This window comes from Panicum virgatum, chromosome 5K, assembly GCF_016808335.1.
Source record: "Panicum virgatum strain AP13 chromosome 5K, P.virgatum_v5, whole genome shotgun sequence".
NCBI lineage: Eukaryota > Viridiplantae > Streptophyta > Magnoliopsida > Poales > Poaceae > Panicum > Panicum virgatum.
This window is the reverse complement of record NC_053140.1, coordinates 51,157,854-51,174,503: the sequence shown is the minus strand read 5'-3', so window position 1 is coordinate 51,174,503 and position 16,650 is coordinate 51,157,854. Positions and strand designations below refer to the sequence as shown.

The 16,650-nt window shown below is 47.4% G+C and overlaps 1 protein-coding gene across 2 annotated transcripts; it reads right to left on the bottom strand.

The window, feature by feature from the left end:
* Positions 1 to 10,567: 10,567 nt before the first annotated feature.
* Positions 10,568 to 14,209, bottom strand: LOC120708311. 2 transcript variants are annotated; one of them, XM_039993516.1, is made up of 4 exons: positions 13,657 to 14,209; positions 13,501 to 13,570; positions 12,631 to 12,787; positions 10,568 to 11,048 (listed from the first exon to the last, which is right to left on the bottom strand). In XM_039993516.1, the coding sequence occupies exons 1-4, from the start codon at positions 13,753 to 13,755 to the stop codon at positions 10,967 to 10,969; spliced, it is 408 nt and encodes a 135-aa protein (XP_039849450.1). In that variant the 5' UTR covers positions 13,756 to 14,209; the 3' UTR covers positions 10,568 to 10,966. The 2 variants fall into 2 exon arrangements, with proteins under 2 accessions (XP_039849450.1, XP_039849449.1); XM_039993515.1 differs by having other exon boundaries at positions 13,501 to 13,573; positions 13,657 to 14,203.
* Between the last annotated feature and the right edge of the window lie 2,441 nt (positions 14,210 to 16,650).

Here is a 16,650-nt window from a genome sequence, read left to right as displayed (position 1 = left end):
GTGAAGGAGGTGGTAGTGGGGACGGCGGAGAGGTAGGCCGCGGAGATGGGCGATAGGTCTGCACGGGAGCCGTTGTGCTTGCAGTAAGTTTGATGTCGGTCTTGCGCCATAGAACGACCCCGTGCAGTGCGTCTCCCAATGTCTTCTCTCCATCCCCTCCAACGAAGTCGAGCTCAAGATCCTCATTGTTTCCAACTATCTGCTTGACTGTGATGGAGGTGTAGCCAAGATGTATCGGCTTTCCATGAATTGTAGTAGAAGGATTCAGGGGCAGGGCTGACTCGTATGCGACATGAATGGATATATTTCTTGCTCGCACATGAAGCTCGCACGGTGTCGGCATGGTGACATCATCCACTGGATACCTCTGGTCATCTACCGCCGTTGGCTCAATCTGGGGTTGCTGTTCCGCTTGTACGTCGGGCGCCGAGGTGGATGCACAGCTGCTGCGTCGCTGAGAGGCCAGGCTTATCACAACATCCGGGTGCGACCCAACAGTGCCCCTTTGGTTCAGAGCTAGCTGCACCGCCTCATTGACCCTGGCGTCCATCTGAGATTCCAAGGACGCAACCTTCTTGTTCATCTTTTCTTCTATGGCACGAAGTTTCTCTTCCTGTTCGGCTTTGCTCTTTCGGTGAGTCTTGTAAGAGGGATCTCCGGCCCAAGCAACTTTCCATGGGACCACGCCGATGCCGCGGGCTCGTCCAGGGTGTTCCGGATTCTTTAATGCCCTTGTCAGCTCATCATTCTCCCTTTGAGGATGGAATGTTCCTTGTTGAGTCTCATCTATTGCAGCGACTAGATCGCGGGACACTTCTTGCATATGCTCGGGCACGACCAAACTTCCATCCAACTGGTTTAGTGTCACGCCATTAGCAAATAACCACCACTTGGATCTATCCAGCCAATCCCAAGTCGTCGGCCTGATGCCTCTATCTATAAGGTCCTGCTCCATCTTCTGCCATTTTTTAACTGACTTCTTGTACCCGTCAGCCCCAAGGTGGTGGCTGTACTTCTTATTTGCTGCATTCACCTTGGCTTGTTCGGATTTTTTTTGGGCTTCCTCTGATAGTTTGTATTGTTTGAACTCCTCCCAGTATGGTTTAACCTGAGGAAGATCGTCCCAGTTCGGCTCCTTATCCATCTTGATGTCATTGGTGTACAACTTTTTCTTGAAAGTTGCAAAGGCAAGGGCCATCTTTCTCAAGGCACATTTCTTCACAAGTTCTTGGTCAACTCCTTCAGAAAGAGTGAACATATCCTTGAGTTCTGCCCATAGCATTTCCTTCTGATGTGCAGGCACGGCGTGTTGCTGTTCTTCGGGTTTGGTCGTTTTCAATAGTCTTGTGGTGATCGGAATTATTGCTCGAACAATAACCCCACATTGGTTGACAAATTTTGTGCTAGCATCCTCTGGAGCACTTGGACAGCCCTCTGCGTCCACTTCTCTGACGACCTGTCTTCCCTCCATTTTCTTGGTTGGCCGGCGTCTCCCTTTTAACTGGCTCAACAAAGTCGATGCGGAGGTCGACTAAATTACAGAAAAGATATGTTAATCGCAAAACTAATCTACCGAAGTCACCATGCATATAGTTTTAAGATTCATACTGGAACATGCTGCTGTTGATTGGGCGGCGGCGCAAAGTCATCATCTTCTTCATTGGCATCTCCAGACATATTCAGGAACGAATCAGCTGTCCGAGCATCTTCTTCAGCGATTGGCTGGGTGGTGTTGGCCCTCGTATCTTCGTTTATTGCGTCCAACATGTATTGCCCGGCTGCCTGTTCATCACCGAAGGGGTCCATCCTTAACTGAAACCGTAAAAATGTGTTAGAGTATTTGTCCATCCTTAAATGAAGCAGGAGAATAAAATTCTTTGAACGAATATGCGTGTTTGAGAGAGAGAGTGTGTGTGTGTATGTTAGAGGGACAGAGAAAGAGAGAGAGAGTTAGTGTGTGTGTGAGTCAGTGTGTGTGTGTTTGTGTTAGTGGGACAGAGAAAGAGAGAGAGAGTTAGTGTGTGTGAGTCAGTGTGAGTGTGTGTGAGTGAGTGTGTGTGAGAGAGAGAGTGTGAGTGTGTGTGTGTGTGTGAGTGTGTGTTCGAGGGTCGACGGTCGATAGTTTATACAATTGCGGTACGAACGGGGTCGAGGGTCGAGGGACGGCGAATGCGTTAGTGAGTTAGAGAGCGAATACGAACGGGTTCGAACTCGAGAATTAATTTAACTCAATCTAAATTACACATGCAATACAAGTACATCTAAATTACACATGTCGAACAACAGATTAGAAAGACTCATTTTTTGCTCCTGTTCTAGTCAGGAACTGGGGCTCAAACTTCATGTACAAACTAAACTATCCAAAAAGGTCACTCAGAAATATTTTCATGATTTAACATCAGCATAAACTATTTATCATGTTAAAGTCTACTAAACAAGGATTAAATCAAATAAATAGCTACACAAGAGAACTGATCATGAAATTTTTATAGCAACACTAGTGTTACAATAACAAACTACCATAAAAGTTTCACTGCAAGACATGGCTTCAATCATCAGTTAGGAAAAAAATAAAACATCTAGTATTTATTTACCTAGTGACACAAAACCATTTATACAGCAAAAACTTGCAACAAACACCTACCATATTATGGTTCTACTGCAAATACCTTTACACAAGGATTCCAGAACATCAAGATTTTCTATTTTACGAATTTCCTACGAATTTCTACTGAATTTCAAAGTTCACTGCTAGAAATTACAAAGAATTCCTTAGAGCACTATTCAACTGAGTCACGGTCTACTCAAATAACCCCCTGGGGTTTCTGGAATTTCAAACCCAAAGTCCTTGGCCGCAGGGGAGAACAGGGGAAAGGGAGGCCGGCCGATTCCCAGCGGCGTGGGTCACCGGCGGCGAGGGGAAGGAGGCCAAGGAGGTGAAGTGGGCCAGGGCGAACCTGCTGATGGGGTCGAAGTGAAAGATTGGGGGTTGGATGGTGCTCGTCGACGTTGAGCAGGGCGCGGCGGCGGAGGGTGCTCATCGACGGGGTGGTTCCAGTAGGGGATTGGCGACGAGAGGAGGGGGATTAGCTTCACTAGAACTTGGTGAAGCTCTCCGAGGGGTTGTAGTGGTCGGGCTCGGCTTGGAATGGCTGGTCCACAGCGGACAGCAGCCGGCGGTGAGCTGCGCTCGTCGGGGATGGGGTTCGGGTGGAGAAAAGACGCAATTGAAGGGTCAATGAGCTTTACTGAGGCACATGAAGCTTCCTAGGGGGGTGATGGGGTCAATGCGGTGTTGTGGTGGTGGATCGGCGGCGGAGTCAAGCTTGCCGAACATGTGAGGGAGGCGGTGGTATTCTGGAGCTTGGGGCAGAGAGCGAGCGAGAAGAGGAGGGGAAACTGATGCGGGACTCCTCCCGGTGTTGGGGCGCACACGAGTTGGCGGTCTGGGGTGGAGGGGGGCGGCGTCGAAGTGCTCGCCGGCACGGTGGAGGGGGGGCGGCGTCGACGTCGGCGTCGAGGCGGGCGCGGGGGCACTGGTCGAGGGTCGGCGGGCGCGGGGGCACTGGTCGGCGGGCGCGGTGTTGGGGAGCGAGTGGCCGGCGCGGTGGAGGGGGCGGCGTCGACGTCGGCGTCGAGGCGGGCTGGGGAGGGCGATCGAGGACGGCGCGCGGCGTAGAGGCGGGCCGGGGAGGGCGACCACCGGAGAGGACGGCCCGACGATGCGCGTCGAAGGACGGCGGCACGATGATGCGGCGGGGAGGTAGACGTCGACGCAGTAGGGCGGCGGAGGCAATTCTCAGATGAGGACTTAGGCGAGGAAGAAGGGGATGGAATATATAGGGAGGGCCTTTGGTACCGGGTGAAAACATCACCCGGTACCTATGGCAGCCTTAGGCACCGGTTGGAATCTAACCCGGTGCCTTAATAAAGCTTTAGGCACCGGTTTCTGTTTCACTCGGTGCCTTAGGTCCCCAACGGGCGTGTCGTGGGATTTCTAGGGGACCCACTGCCGGGTGGCGGAGCGCACCCGCCTATTCCCAGAGAGGGAGTACTCGGGAAGGTACTAGGCGATTGGGCTGATCCAGCTCTGAGACAAGCACACAAGAACACACGATCTAGAGTGGTTCGGGCCGCAGGAGCGTAATACCCTACATCCACTGGGAGAGGTATTGATCTTGGTTGTGTATGAATCTATCCTCTGCCAGGCCTTGGCTTTTACCCCGCCTGAGTTTTCCTTCTGGCGGGCGCCCCGTTTTATAGACCAAGGGGTGCGGATACATAGGACGTTGGGGCCCCGACAAGTGGGCCCAACGTGACTGTGCAGCATACTGCGCAGAGTGTTTAAATGGCTACAGTGGTTATGAATCTTTCCTCCGATATGCTTCCATGCCCTGCTAACCCTCTGACGAAGGGTGGTCTTCTCTTGTCCCGTCAGCAAGGTGCCCGTTGGGGGAACGTAGCTTGCGGCGTGACCTGTTGAGACTATTATGTAGGCGTCATAATGGGTGAAGCCGAGCCGTCGTATCCATCTGTTATGGCAGACTGTCAGGCGCGGCGTGGGCGGCGCCAGCAGCCCCACTATGCGTCTTGGTAATACGCGATCAATAGTGCCCCCTGGTCAAAGAATCGCCTCGGCTTCTGCTACATCAATGCGGACGTCCTCCTACCGCAATGAATACAGCGGTAGGTGAACCTTAATATGGAGACCAAGCGGCTTTATATACGTGTCTGTGCTTGCAGACACGTGGCGGCTCCGGACCACCCCGAGGCGGAGTGTCGATTCCTTCCCTTGGCGAGGGGTCCAGTTACTATACCGGGGGTCCGAGACCCCAAAGGGGGGTCCGGGATTCCGCGGGGATCCGGACCTCCACGGGAGGTCCGGAGCCTCCGGCTGTTCGAGCTGAGTGCCTGCTTCTTCCGGAACACGTGGAGCTCCCGGACCTTTCCCAACCAGAGGACGGGTCCGGGACCGTTGTCCGGTGAACAGGGCCTCCGGACCGCAGGGGTTCGGCTGCTGGACGTAGTTAAGGATAACTACAAAGCTCTTCTTGCCTAGACACAGCAAGAGGGGGTACCCCAGTCCTGGGGTACCGACAGGGCGGGAATTGAAATACCCTTTGGCACCGGGTGAGGCCAACAAACCGGTGCCTAAGGCTTCCTTCCCCTTTATTTGGACTGATGGAACGCTAAAAATTGAAATCTCTAAATGGCGCAATGGTTTCTCAAAGTGTCTTTGGGCGCCGAAGCCCGGGTTCGACTCCCGCCCATAGCACTTTTTTTTTGACGAAAAAAGCCTTTGGTACCGGTTGAAACTACCAACCGGTACCAAAGGAGTTTTCTTTTTCTCTTTTCCCCATTTAGTTTTCTATTAATTCTTTTAATATTCTGTGAATTCGGTATTTGCCTAGTAAATCAATTAATTGCCCAATAAATATTATAATTGTCTAGTAAATCATTTATTTGCCTAGTAAATCAATTACTTGCCCAATAAATCTCAATGGTAACTCGCGGAATTCGTCAGTATCTCAATGGTAACTCGCGGAAATTTGGGCTTCGCGACCACGGTTCGACTCCCGCGCGACGCCCCACTTTTTTTTACCCAAATAGGACCCTAAGGTACCGGTACCAAAGGTTATCTTTTCTTTTCCCCTTTCTTTTTCTTTTCTTTTACCCTTTCTTTTTCTCTTGTAAATCTATTAATTGCCTCATAATTCGTAATAAATCTGATATTTGCATAATAAATCTGATAATTGCCTAGAAAATCAGATAATTATCTAATAATTTAAATAATTGTCTAATAGTTAAAATAATTGTCTAATAAATTTGTTATTTGCTCAATAAATTTATTAACTGCCTAGTAAATCATTCAACTAATTATTTGCACAATAATAAATCATTTATATGTACAATAATTTTAATTACTACATAATAAATCATTTAGGTGCATAACTAATTATTTTAATTGCATAATAAATCAAATAATTGCATAAGAAATCTAATAATGTTCACAGAAAATATTACAAGACATAATCATTCAACTAAGGAAATATTAATGATGGTTCGCTTTACAATCGTCCCTTCATTATGATCATGACGTGCGTACGGATCCTCCTCTTCGGCTAAAAGAATACTTGTGTCAACCTCCACTGCGAACGGAGTCATATCTTCAACCTTATTGTATTCTTCTTCATCTGTGACATCGTCGACTCCCACAATTTTTCTTTTTCCTGCCAGAACAATATGGCGCTTTGCCTCATCTCCGGCACCTACAAAACTTGATTTATTCCTAGACTTGTCCTTTCTCGTTTCTCGTTTTGCTAGACATGTCCTGCACATAGAAAACTTGAGTGACATCTTTAGCTAGGACGAATGGTTCGTCTCGATAGCCAAGCTCTTTGAGGTCTACCGTTGTCATTCCGTACTCATCGATATCGACACCTTTTCCTGTGAGTTTAACCCATTGACAAGGAAATAGAGGTATCTTCAACGGCCCATAGTCGAGTTCCCAGATCTCTTCAATGTAACCAAAATATGAGTCCATTTGGCCACTAGAGTCGGTGGCATCTATACGGACACCACTATTCTGATTGGTGATCTTGTTATCTTGGGCTCTTGTATAAAATGTGTAACCATTAATTTCATATCCTTGGTACATCAGGATTGAATTTGCTGGACCCCTGGCCAGCCAAGCTAGCTGCTCATGAATTTGATCGTTGGCCATGACTTCCTTCTGCAACCAGGTGGCGAATGTATCATTATGATGTTTTGTAATCTATGTCTCAGACGTCAAAGGGTATATACTTCGCACAATTTGTATGTGCTCCTCCATGTATGGAGCCACCAAGGCTGATTGTTGCAGAACTGTGAGATGTGCTTTGCTCAACGTGGCATGATCTGTGGCATTTACTGATTTTCTTCCAAGTGTGCCCTTTCCAATCAGCCGCCCCACATGACGTGATACTGGAATCCCAATTGGGCAGAGTTCTTCCACATAGTCAACACAAAATTCAATGACCTCCTCTGTGACGTAACCCTTCGCAATGCTTCCTTCTAGACGAGCCCGATTACGAACGTATTTCTTTAGTACTGCAAAGTATCGTTCAAAAGGGAACATATTATGAAGGAAAACATGACCGAGAATACCAATCTCTTTGAACAAGTGAACTAGAAGATGCGTCATAATATTGAAGAATGATGGAGGAAATATCATTTCAAGACTGACTAAACTTTGGACAACATCCTCTTGTAGCCTGCTTAAACTCGATGGATCGATTGACTTCTGAGAAATTGTGTTGAGAAATTGTGTTGAGAAATGCGCATAGCTTTATGATTGTTGCTCGAACATTAGCTGGTAGAATACCTCTAAGTGCAATTGGAATAAATTGCGTCATCAACACGTGACAGTCATGGGACTTTACGTGTGCGAATTTCTTCTCTTTCAAGTTCAGTAGCCTCTTTATATTCTAAGAGTAGCCTGATGGGACCTTGATACTGTTCAAACAGTCGAACATACTTTGCTTCTCTTCCTTACTAAGAGTGTAGCACGCAGGACCTAGATAATGACGTCCTTTATCCCTTTTTTTCTGGATGTAGGGCGGCCCGTTGTTTCATACGTTGAAGATCTTGCCGCGCTTCCAATGTATCCTTTGCCTTACCGTAGACACCAAGGAAACCTAGAAGGTTCACACAAAGATTTTTTGTTAGGTGCATCACATCAATTGCGTGGCGGACGTCTAAGACTTCCCAATAAGGTAACTCCCAAAAAATACTCTTCTTCTTCCACATAGGTGCACGTCCGTCATCACTCTGCACTGATTTGCTGTTGGGTCCTTTTCCGAATACTACTTTTATATCTTTGACCATTTCAAACATCATTTTCCCACAACGGTGCCTAGGCTTGGTACGATGATCTGCCTTTCTATCGTAGTGAGCATGCCTCCTCCTTAATGGGTGCTTGATCGGAAGAAATCGACGATGACCCATATACACGATCTTCCTACAGTGCTTGAGGTACATGCTGTCGGTTTCTTCTAAACAATGGGTGCATGCCCTATAACCCTTATTGGATTGTCCGGAGAGGTTACTTAGTGCTGGCCAATCGTTGGTGGTTACGAAAAGCAATGCACGCAGGTTAAAATGATCCTCTGCGTGCGCATCCCACATACGAACACCCTCATCTTTCCACAACAATAGAAGATCCTCAATCAGTGGTTTCAGATACACATCTATATCGTTACCGGGTTGCTTCGGGCCGGGGATAAGCACCGGCATCATAATGAATTTCCACTTCATACACAACCAGGGAGGAAGGTTGTATATACAGAGTGTTACAGGCCAGGTACTATGACCACTGTTCTGCTCACCAAAAGGATTCATGTCATCCGTACTTAAGCCGAACCTTATATTCCTCGCTTCATTTGCAAATGTTGGGAATGTTCTGCCCACTTTTCTCCACTGCGACAAATCAGCGGGGTGTCTCAACTATTGTCTTGCTTACGTTCTTCTTTGTGCCATCGCATCAATTTAGCATTCGTTTTGTTCATGAACAAACGTTTCAGACGTGGTATTAGAGGAAAATACCACATCACCTTGGCAGGCACCCTCTTCTTGACACGCATCCCCTCAACGTCGCCTGGATCATCTCGAGGGATCTTATACCGGCATGCGTTGCATACAGGGCATGAATCCAAATTTTCATACTCACCTCGATATAGGATGCAGTCATTAGGACAAGCATGTATCTTCTGTGCCTCTAATCCTAAAGGACAAACAACTTTTTTTGCCTCGTATGTTGTCTCCGGCAAGGTGTTACCCTCAGGGAGTAAGTTTTTTATAAGTTTCAGCAACTCCTCGAATCCCTTGCAAGACAAACCATTTGATGCCTTCCATTGCAATAATTCCAATGTGGTGTGGTACCCAACTTCTTTTGGTCTTGTTTGCAATCAGAGTACAACAATGTTCTGTAGTCCTCCAACATACGCTTCAGATCTCTCGATTCCTTTTCTGTTTCGCAACCTTCCTCAGCTTCGCGCAGCATCTGACCAAGATCATCTTCTACAACGTATCCTTCAGTATCTTCTTCAGGCTCACCCATTGCAGTGTCGTTGAAAAAAGGAATTATAATTGGCTGCAAAGTCAGGAATCCTGTCATCTTCTTCTACATTATTATCCAACTCAATTCCTCTTTCGCCATGCTTGGTCCAAACATAGTAGTTCGGCATGAAACCACTATTGAACAAGTGACTATGGATGGTTCTTGATGATGAGTAATCATTCTCATTCTTACAGAATTTGCATGGACAACGAACGAAACCGTCATACTTATGTTTCTTGGCCGCTTCTATGAATTCATGCACGCCATCAATGAACTCCTTTGAACGCCGATCGGTCATGTACATCCATTGCCGACTCATCTAGGTCCACAATACATTTATATACATCATTGTAGTGTACAAATAGTACATTCATACTATAATAAATTTGAATTCAAATATATAATTGATAATGCTTATAACTATAATAAATAGATACTATTCACTTATCAAATAAATTAAATGATAACTGCTTCTAAAAACCAATTGCTAAGTTATGGAGAAAAATAACTAACCTTTTTTGAAAAAAAAACAAAAATTTGCCTCCCCTCCCCTCACTCAGCTGCCATGAACAGTGAGTTCACGGCAGCTTGGAGGGGGGAGGGGTTGGGGTATTTATAGGCGTGGCTCAAAGGCACCGGTTGGTGCTCAACAACCGGTGCCAAACAAAAGACATAGGCACCGGTTGATGTTACTAACCGGTGCCTTTGTTGTGGGCATGTGGCGACACCGGGCCATGGCAAAATCCGGTGCCATTGTCCACCCTTTAGGCACCGGTTGGTTCCACCAACCGGTACCTATTCCTCCTTATGCTTTTGGTACCGGTTGGTGGCACTAACCGGTTCCTATATTGAAGTTTTGGTACCAGGTGATGCTTTAACCCGGTACCAAACACCTTACCTTTGATCGCCGCTGACCAAAGCTACCGGCTGCTTTTGCAGCCGGTACTGATGCGTGGCATTAGTACCGGTTGCAACAGCAGCCGGTACCTTTGGTCAGGACCTTTGGCCTGTTTTCTAGTAGTTTCAGAGTTGGTACATGTTCCCCACCGCAGCACAGATGATTAATAGTATAAAGATCAGGCGTTATTACATCAGAAATACTTCTTGACCCAAAAGGACAGATTGCCAACTACTACTAGTTCGAATACGACACATGGATACGTGTGATGGTATGAGACCAAATGTACTGCACAGGAAACTTATTGGCCTTGTTTATGCATGATGCAGCTTGCTTTCATCAGAAAACCAATGGGAAAATTCGATTCGTGCCACCACAACTCCGTGAAATTGGGTGTCACGTTCAAAATCATGCCACTCAATGGCATGGATTTCAACATGAAATCCAACTTCAAGAAATTGTAGTGGCATGGATCAAAATGACCCAAAACCAATCACCACTGCGGCACTTCAATATACCGAGGACAAACAGCCACTGATGATTCAGGCATTCAGCTGGTAGTAACTGGTAACTGAGCATCTCAAATCAACACATTTATTAGTGTAGGAGCTGTTCAACGCACAAGAGAGAGAGAAAAAGATCTTCACTTCATCTGTAAATCTTTCCGGTCCCTATGTACAAACGTCTCAAATCATGCTGGTATCCACACCGATGTATTGCTTCTCTATTAGCATCCAACCAATTCTCAGTTTCTTCTGTGCTAACATTAGTAATGGTGATGACAAGCAAGGCAAGGGCAAGGGCGGGCGAAGCTATAGTATAGATAGCGGGTGCTGATGCACCCACTGAAAAATGCAAAAACAGTGGTAAAGTCTAATTTTTCACCATATATGCACTCATATAGCTCAACTTGATACACCCACAAGACAAATGCACCCCCTTCGATTTGCTCTAGCTTCGCCATCAGTGTATCACTGGTCGTCACCTTGACCTCCTGCCTTCGTCCCCATGGAGAGCGTAAAGTAGAGCAGTATCAACGTGCCCACGCTGGACCTGCCAACAGAAAGTAAATAATGCAACGCAGCAAGCAGTGGTACCTCTGTAGACGAGGCACTATCATATCAGGAATAAGTCAAGGTTTCGCATATGTCTACGACATAACTAATATACCCAAACCAGTAAATGGTACAGTACGTTTTAAATCCAAAGAGTAGTCACAGGCAGCATTACATGGAGGTAACTTAATAAGCTGATAAAAGTAAACAATATCCATGGAGACATCGTTGTACAATTCCTAAGTATCTTTCAATATTCTGTTGTTGCCATCAATTGAGTTTTCTTTATTTCACCCCGATTAATCATTATTCAGACTTTTATAAATTCTTTAATTGTCTTCAATTTAATGCAGTGTGTACTGATTTTTTTTTTCCTACTACTGTCCATCAATGAGAATGCCAAGGTGGTGACCACAACAAAGAGTTATGCATGCACAACTTTATGAGCCTAAAAGCAGGACAGATTCAGAGTTTCAGATCCACCGTTCTTTGCCTAACCAGGATAAGGACTAAACTGTCCTGAGGGGCCTAAGCAAAGCATTTCTGGTTTTATTCAATGACTTTGAGGCTGGAAAATTGTTGATGTACATTAACCTGAATGCTAACAGGAACTGCACAGACATCATTCATAAAATAACAGGCGATGGTATGGTACAATTGGTGACTGATTTCTTACCATTAAAACTACAAATGTGGAATTCCATTAGCGTCTTTAAAAAAAGAAGGAAAAAAATGGTTCATTGTACTGAATGTATGTAAAGTACATTGTACTAGCAAACTGCTCTTATATACTTGCGTCCAGATCAGATTTGTTTTTTTTTCTTAAAAAAAAAGATAAGAGTGCATTTAAAATTTTCTGTCCTGGCCAGTACAAATTGAAAATTGAATCTAAGGAAAAATCTATCCTACACGTATAGCCAGACGGTGAGACGGAACAGCCATATTCTAATCGATGGAGCTATGTTCAACAGCAATCTATTGATAGCTTTCCATCAGAAGGAAACGAAGACAGCAACAAGGTTCCTAACTGCTGGTTCAGACTAGTGACACACACGAGGCAGCAGAATGCAGTGCACACAATTGACATTGAAAGGGACCCTTTTGGTACTTTAATCATGTCGCTTGCAGATGACAGGAAGAATTAAGCCTGGAGATGGAAGAAAACGTATGGCCTGTATGGAACAGGACCATAGAGACAGAGGAATCGAGTATGGGTTGCTGGCTACTTATCGTGTTTAGTTCCAACGCAAAAACTTTTTGCGATGGAATCTTACAAATTTGAAGTACTAAATGAAGTCTATTTACAAAACTTTTTGCACAGATGGGTTGTAAATCGCGAGACGAATCTAATGATGCTAATTAATCTATAATTAATTCATAGTTAGCAGATGATTACTGTAGCATCACTGTTGCAAATCATGAATTAAGGAGGCTCATTAGATTCGTCTCGCGATTTACAGCCCATCCATGCAAAAAATTTTATAAATAAACTTCATTTAGTACTCCATGCATGTGTCAAAACATTCGATGTGACATTTTTTTTTGTGTTTACAGGATTTACGGGTAAAGATCGGCCTTACAATGCTGCAAAAGCGAAGAGGATCTTCCTGGGATCGCGCCACCCGGGAACACGCCGGTTGGCACGGCGTCGCTTTGGTGTTGAGGGTTGGTACTGCTCCCTCGGGTTGCCGTCGACGTGCACCGGCACCGCTTGCTTCTCATATACACTCACCATACCTATGCATAGAAAAAACTTGAATTTCTGTTCAATTCAGAGAGGGAGGGGGGACGCAAGAGCAGCACTACTTAGTGCTACCTCCTTGCTGTTGCAAGCCTTGATTTCCAATGCACATCAGTTCTGACCATTTTCGCAACAAATATAAAACAAAATAATGACAAGGATTTTCATTCTATTTCAAAATTGTTTATTCACACTTTTGTCCGTGGAGTCTATATGTTCTTCCTGAATTAGAAATCTTGAGCACTGTATTTGCTAAAACTAGCAGTAGATTTCCCTGCAGGCAGTTTTTTTTTAAGAACATCCCTGCAGACCGTAGCAGACTGTACGTAGTAACTAGTAACAAAAGTAGTACTATGATGCACCTGAGTAGGTAGCGGGTAACACCAACGTCCATTTCCGAAGAAGGATTGATGAGAATGCAGCTATCTCACGCAAAGCATCTGATATGACTCACAGCTTAATAAGGCCTGTATTTGATGAGAAAGTCCTGCCAAACTCGTGCGTGGAGTACTCCTCAGCTACATCGCGTGACGCAAGCCGCGATTTTCGATACTCAAAACAGTATTCATGCTAAAGTATCTAGCGCTACCAAACTTAAACGGGCAAAGAACTTGGAGAATTTCCTTTTTAAAGAGCTCGAGATTTGAAGCATCGAGGATTCAGAGAACGGGTAGATGACAGAGCGAGCAGGGAGGATGAACGCGCTGACCGGTGGAAGAAGAATTGGCGTCTGCGCTCCGCTCCCGCTCGAACCCCTTAGCGGCGATTGAGGATTCCATCTTCTCCGGCCGCAACAGCATAATCAGAAACGGAGAGAACGACGAGAGTATAAAAGCGAAGTAAATTCTATTCGAGCGAGGCTTACCAGGTCCGGCCCGGACCCAGGCGACTCCTCGCCGCGGATGTCGAGCGCCACGAACTCCGGCGCGGCCCCTTGGTCCGCCTCCCGCCGGACGAGGTCCATGGATGGCTTCCTCCCCCTCCGCTCGGCGTGTCTCAGCGGCCAAATAACGCGGCGAGGAGCATCACTGGTGGCGGCAGGCGGCAGGCAACCCCGTGGAGGAATCGAGCACGAGTCGCCGCCTTGACTTGAACCGGTCGCGGCCCTTGACCCGTGCTGTTTGGTCCTCCGCGAGCGCGGAGGGCAGAGGCGGGAACGGAGCACTGCAACCGCCGGGTGACGAGATGGCCGCGGCGGAGCCTGGCTGACGGTGGACTGGGGAGGAACCGAGGGATGGAGGCTCCGTTGTTTTTGGCAGCGTGCGAATTAATGGCGGCCGAACAATCGAGCAGGGGAGGGAAGCTGGCAAAGCCCGAGAGCGGCCGCTCACCGGAAAGGGGAGCGGCGCGGGAGACACGTCGTGGCGGGCGGGCTGGCGAGGAAAAAGAGTGGGGGTGGGGAAACCTGTCTCTGTTTATTTCGCGTTTTGGATTTCCAACTCACGTCGGGGACGCGAAAAGCAAGGGAAAAACATGTGAGCTGTCGTTTTTGATGCAAGGAAAGTCTCACTTTACCCTTTATCCACCAACAAAATTAGAACTGCTGTTATAAAAAAAAGAATCAGAACTGCCAGCGCAAAAATGTTCGATCAGAACTGTAGTGATTAGTACTAAACTGTGTTTTTCTGGATGGCAGTGTTGATATCCAGAGTGTTCTCCTCGCAAATGGCATGCTTGAATTCTAAACTTTTGGTTTTGGGATTTTCTTAAGAACTGTATACCTTGAGCAGCAGTTTTTTCCACGCAATCTCTGCCAATCTGCCATATATCGCACTATTTTTCTTTGCTCGCAAAATAAAAGGAAATGGAATTCTTTTTGAAACAAAAGGAAATGGAATTCTGAAACCTCTCGAAGCCAGTTCATAAAAAAGTCGGCTTGTGTTCTTTTTTACTGTTCGAACCAACTCCGCGCAGTAGTCTGGGGTCCTATCCATCTTCCTGCCTTGCCGAACCTACTTTTCTTCCAATAAAATATTGTGATACTATAATAAATGGAATAAATTCTACTAGATACAGTTTTTTTAATAGATAAAAAAATATGTGCGATAGAAAAGATGTTTACTTATACAATATACTCCTTCCGTTTTAAAATTATAGGTCGTTTGATTTTTTGACTCTAAATTTGACCACTTGTCATATTCAAAAATTTGTCCACAATATCACATCTTTTGCTGCGACTTGCTTTACCAATACAAGTTCTTCAAAAATAACTTAAATTTGATTATATTTGTCGGTACCCCAGAACTGGGTACCCCCTATTGCTGTGTCTAGCCAAGAGCCTTGTGGTTATCCTTGACTACGTCCAAACAACCGGACCCCTGCGGTCCCGAGCCCTGTTCACCCGACAACGGTCCCGGACCCGTCCCCCGGCTGCGAAAGGTCTGGGACCACCACGTGTTCCGGAAGAAGCGGGCGCTCAGCCCGAACAGCCGGGGGCTCCGGACCTCCCATGGAGGTCTGGACCCCCGCGGAGTCCCGGACCCCCGGTATAGTAACCGGACCCCTCACTAAGGGAAGGGATTGACACCCCGCCTCGGGGGGGGGTCCGGAGCTGCCACGTGTCTGCAAGCACAGACACGTTTGTAAGGCCGCTTGGTCTCCATACTAAGGTTCACCTACCACTGCATTCATTGCGGTAGGTGAACGTCCGCATTGATATAGCATAAGCCGAGGCGATTCTTTGACCAGGGAACACTATTGATCGCGTATTACCAAGACGTGTGGTGGAGCCGCTGGTGCCGTCCACGCCGCGCCTGTCAGTCTGCCATGACAGATGGACACGACGGCTCGGCTTCACCCATTATGACGCCTACATAATAGCCTCAACAGGCCACGCCGCAAGCTGCGTTTCCCCAACGGGCACCTTGCTGACGGGACAAGAGAAGACCTCCCTGAGTCAGAGCGCCAGCAGGGCATGGAAGCATATCGGAGAAAAGATTCACAACTACTGTAGCCATTTAAGTACTCTGGCAGTATGCTACTCAGTCACGTTGGGCCCACTTGTCGAGGCCTCAACGACCAATGTATCCACACTCCTTGATCTATAAAAGGGGGGGCGCCCGCTAGAAGGGGGCTCAGGCTGGAAAAAGACCAAGGCCCGGCAGAGGATAGGTTCATACACAACCAAGAACAATACTTTTCCCAGTGGATGTAGGGTATTACGCTCCGGCGGCCCGAACCACTCTAGATCGTGAGTTCATGTGTGCTTGCCTCCGTGCTAGATTAGCCTAACTGCCTAGTACTTCCCCGAGTCCTCCCTCATCGGGAATAGGCGGGTGCGCTCCGCCACTCGGCTGTGGGTACCCTAAAAATCCCACGACATTTGGCGCCGTCCGTGGGGAAGTTGCAGGCGTTGGCTAGATCTCCAAACTTTCGAGGCTGAGCTCATCCTCTGCGACAGCAGCGAGAAGATGAAGAGAGGAATGGTGGCACCTACGCCGCATGTCACTACGCTGAGGCACCAGCGCCCTCGGTGCGGCGGTGCACGGCAGCGGCGCCTGTTGCGTGTCGCCCCGCGCCATCCCAGTGTCGGCTCAAGGTTTTCTCTCAAGCAACGGCCACGCTTCCTCTGCGGTGGCATGGCGTCGGCTCAAGGCTTTCTCTCAACATGGAGCCTGGAGCCAACGGCCATCCCGGAGGAAGTTGGCTGTGTCGTCGTGTCGTCTCCGACACCACCCGAGGTGCTTGGTGCTGCCGCAGACAGGACCCCGCCACCAGGCGCGGGGGCCCCTGGCGTTAGCACCAAGGACAAGCCGGCGAACGACCGCCCTTCTCCACGCCCCGTGCTTGTCCATACGAGTACCCATTCTCCTACTGCGCCAGGGCGGAAGACCAGGTTCTGCCGCAGCAAGCGGCAGGC

Excerpts from the sequence above, each read along its gene's own strand:
- LOC120708311 (XM_039993515.1), bottom strand. The coding sequence starts at position 13,755 with ATGGACCTCGTCCGGCGGGAGGCGGACCAAGGGGCCGCGCCGGAGTTC. Across the intron at positions 13,574-13,656 it reads CTGGGTCCGGGCCGGACCTG|AAGATGGAATCCTCAATCGC; the intron begins GTAAGCCTCGCT and ends TTGCGGCCGGAG. Across the intron at positions 11,049-12,630 it reads CTCTTCGCTTTTGCAGCATT|GTCCAGCGTGGGCACGTTGA; the intron begins GTAAGGCCGATC and ends TTCTGTTGGCAG.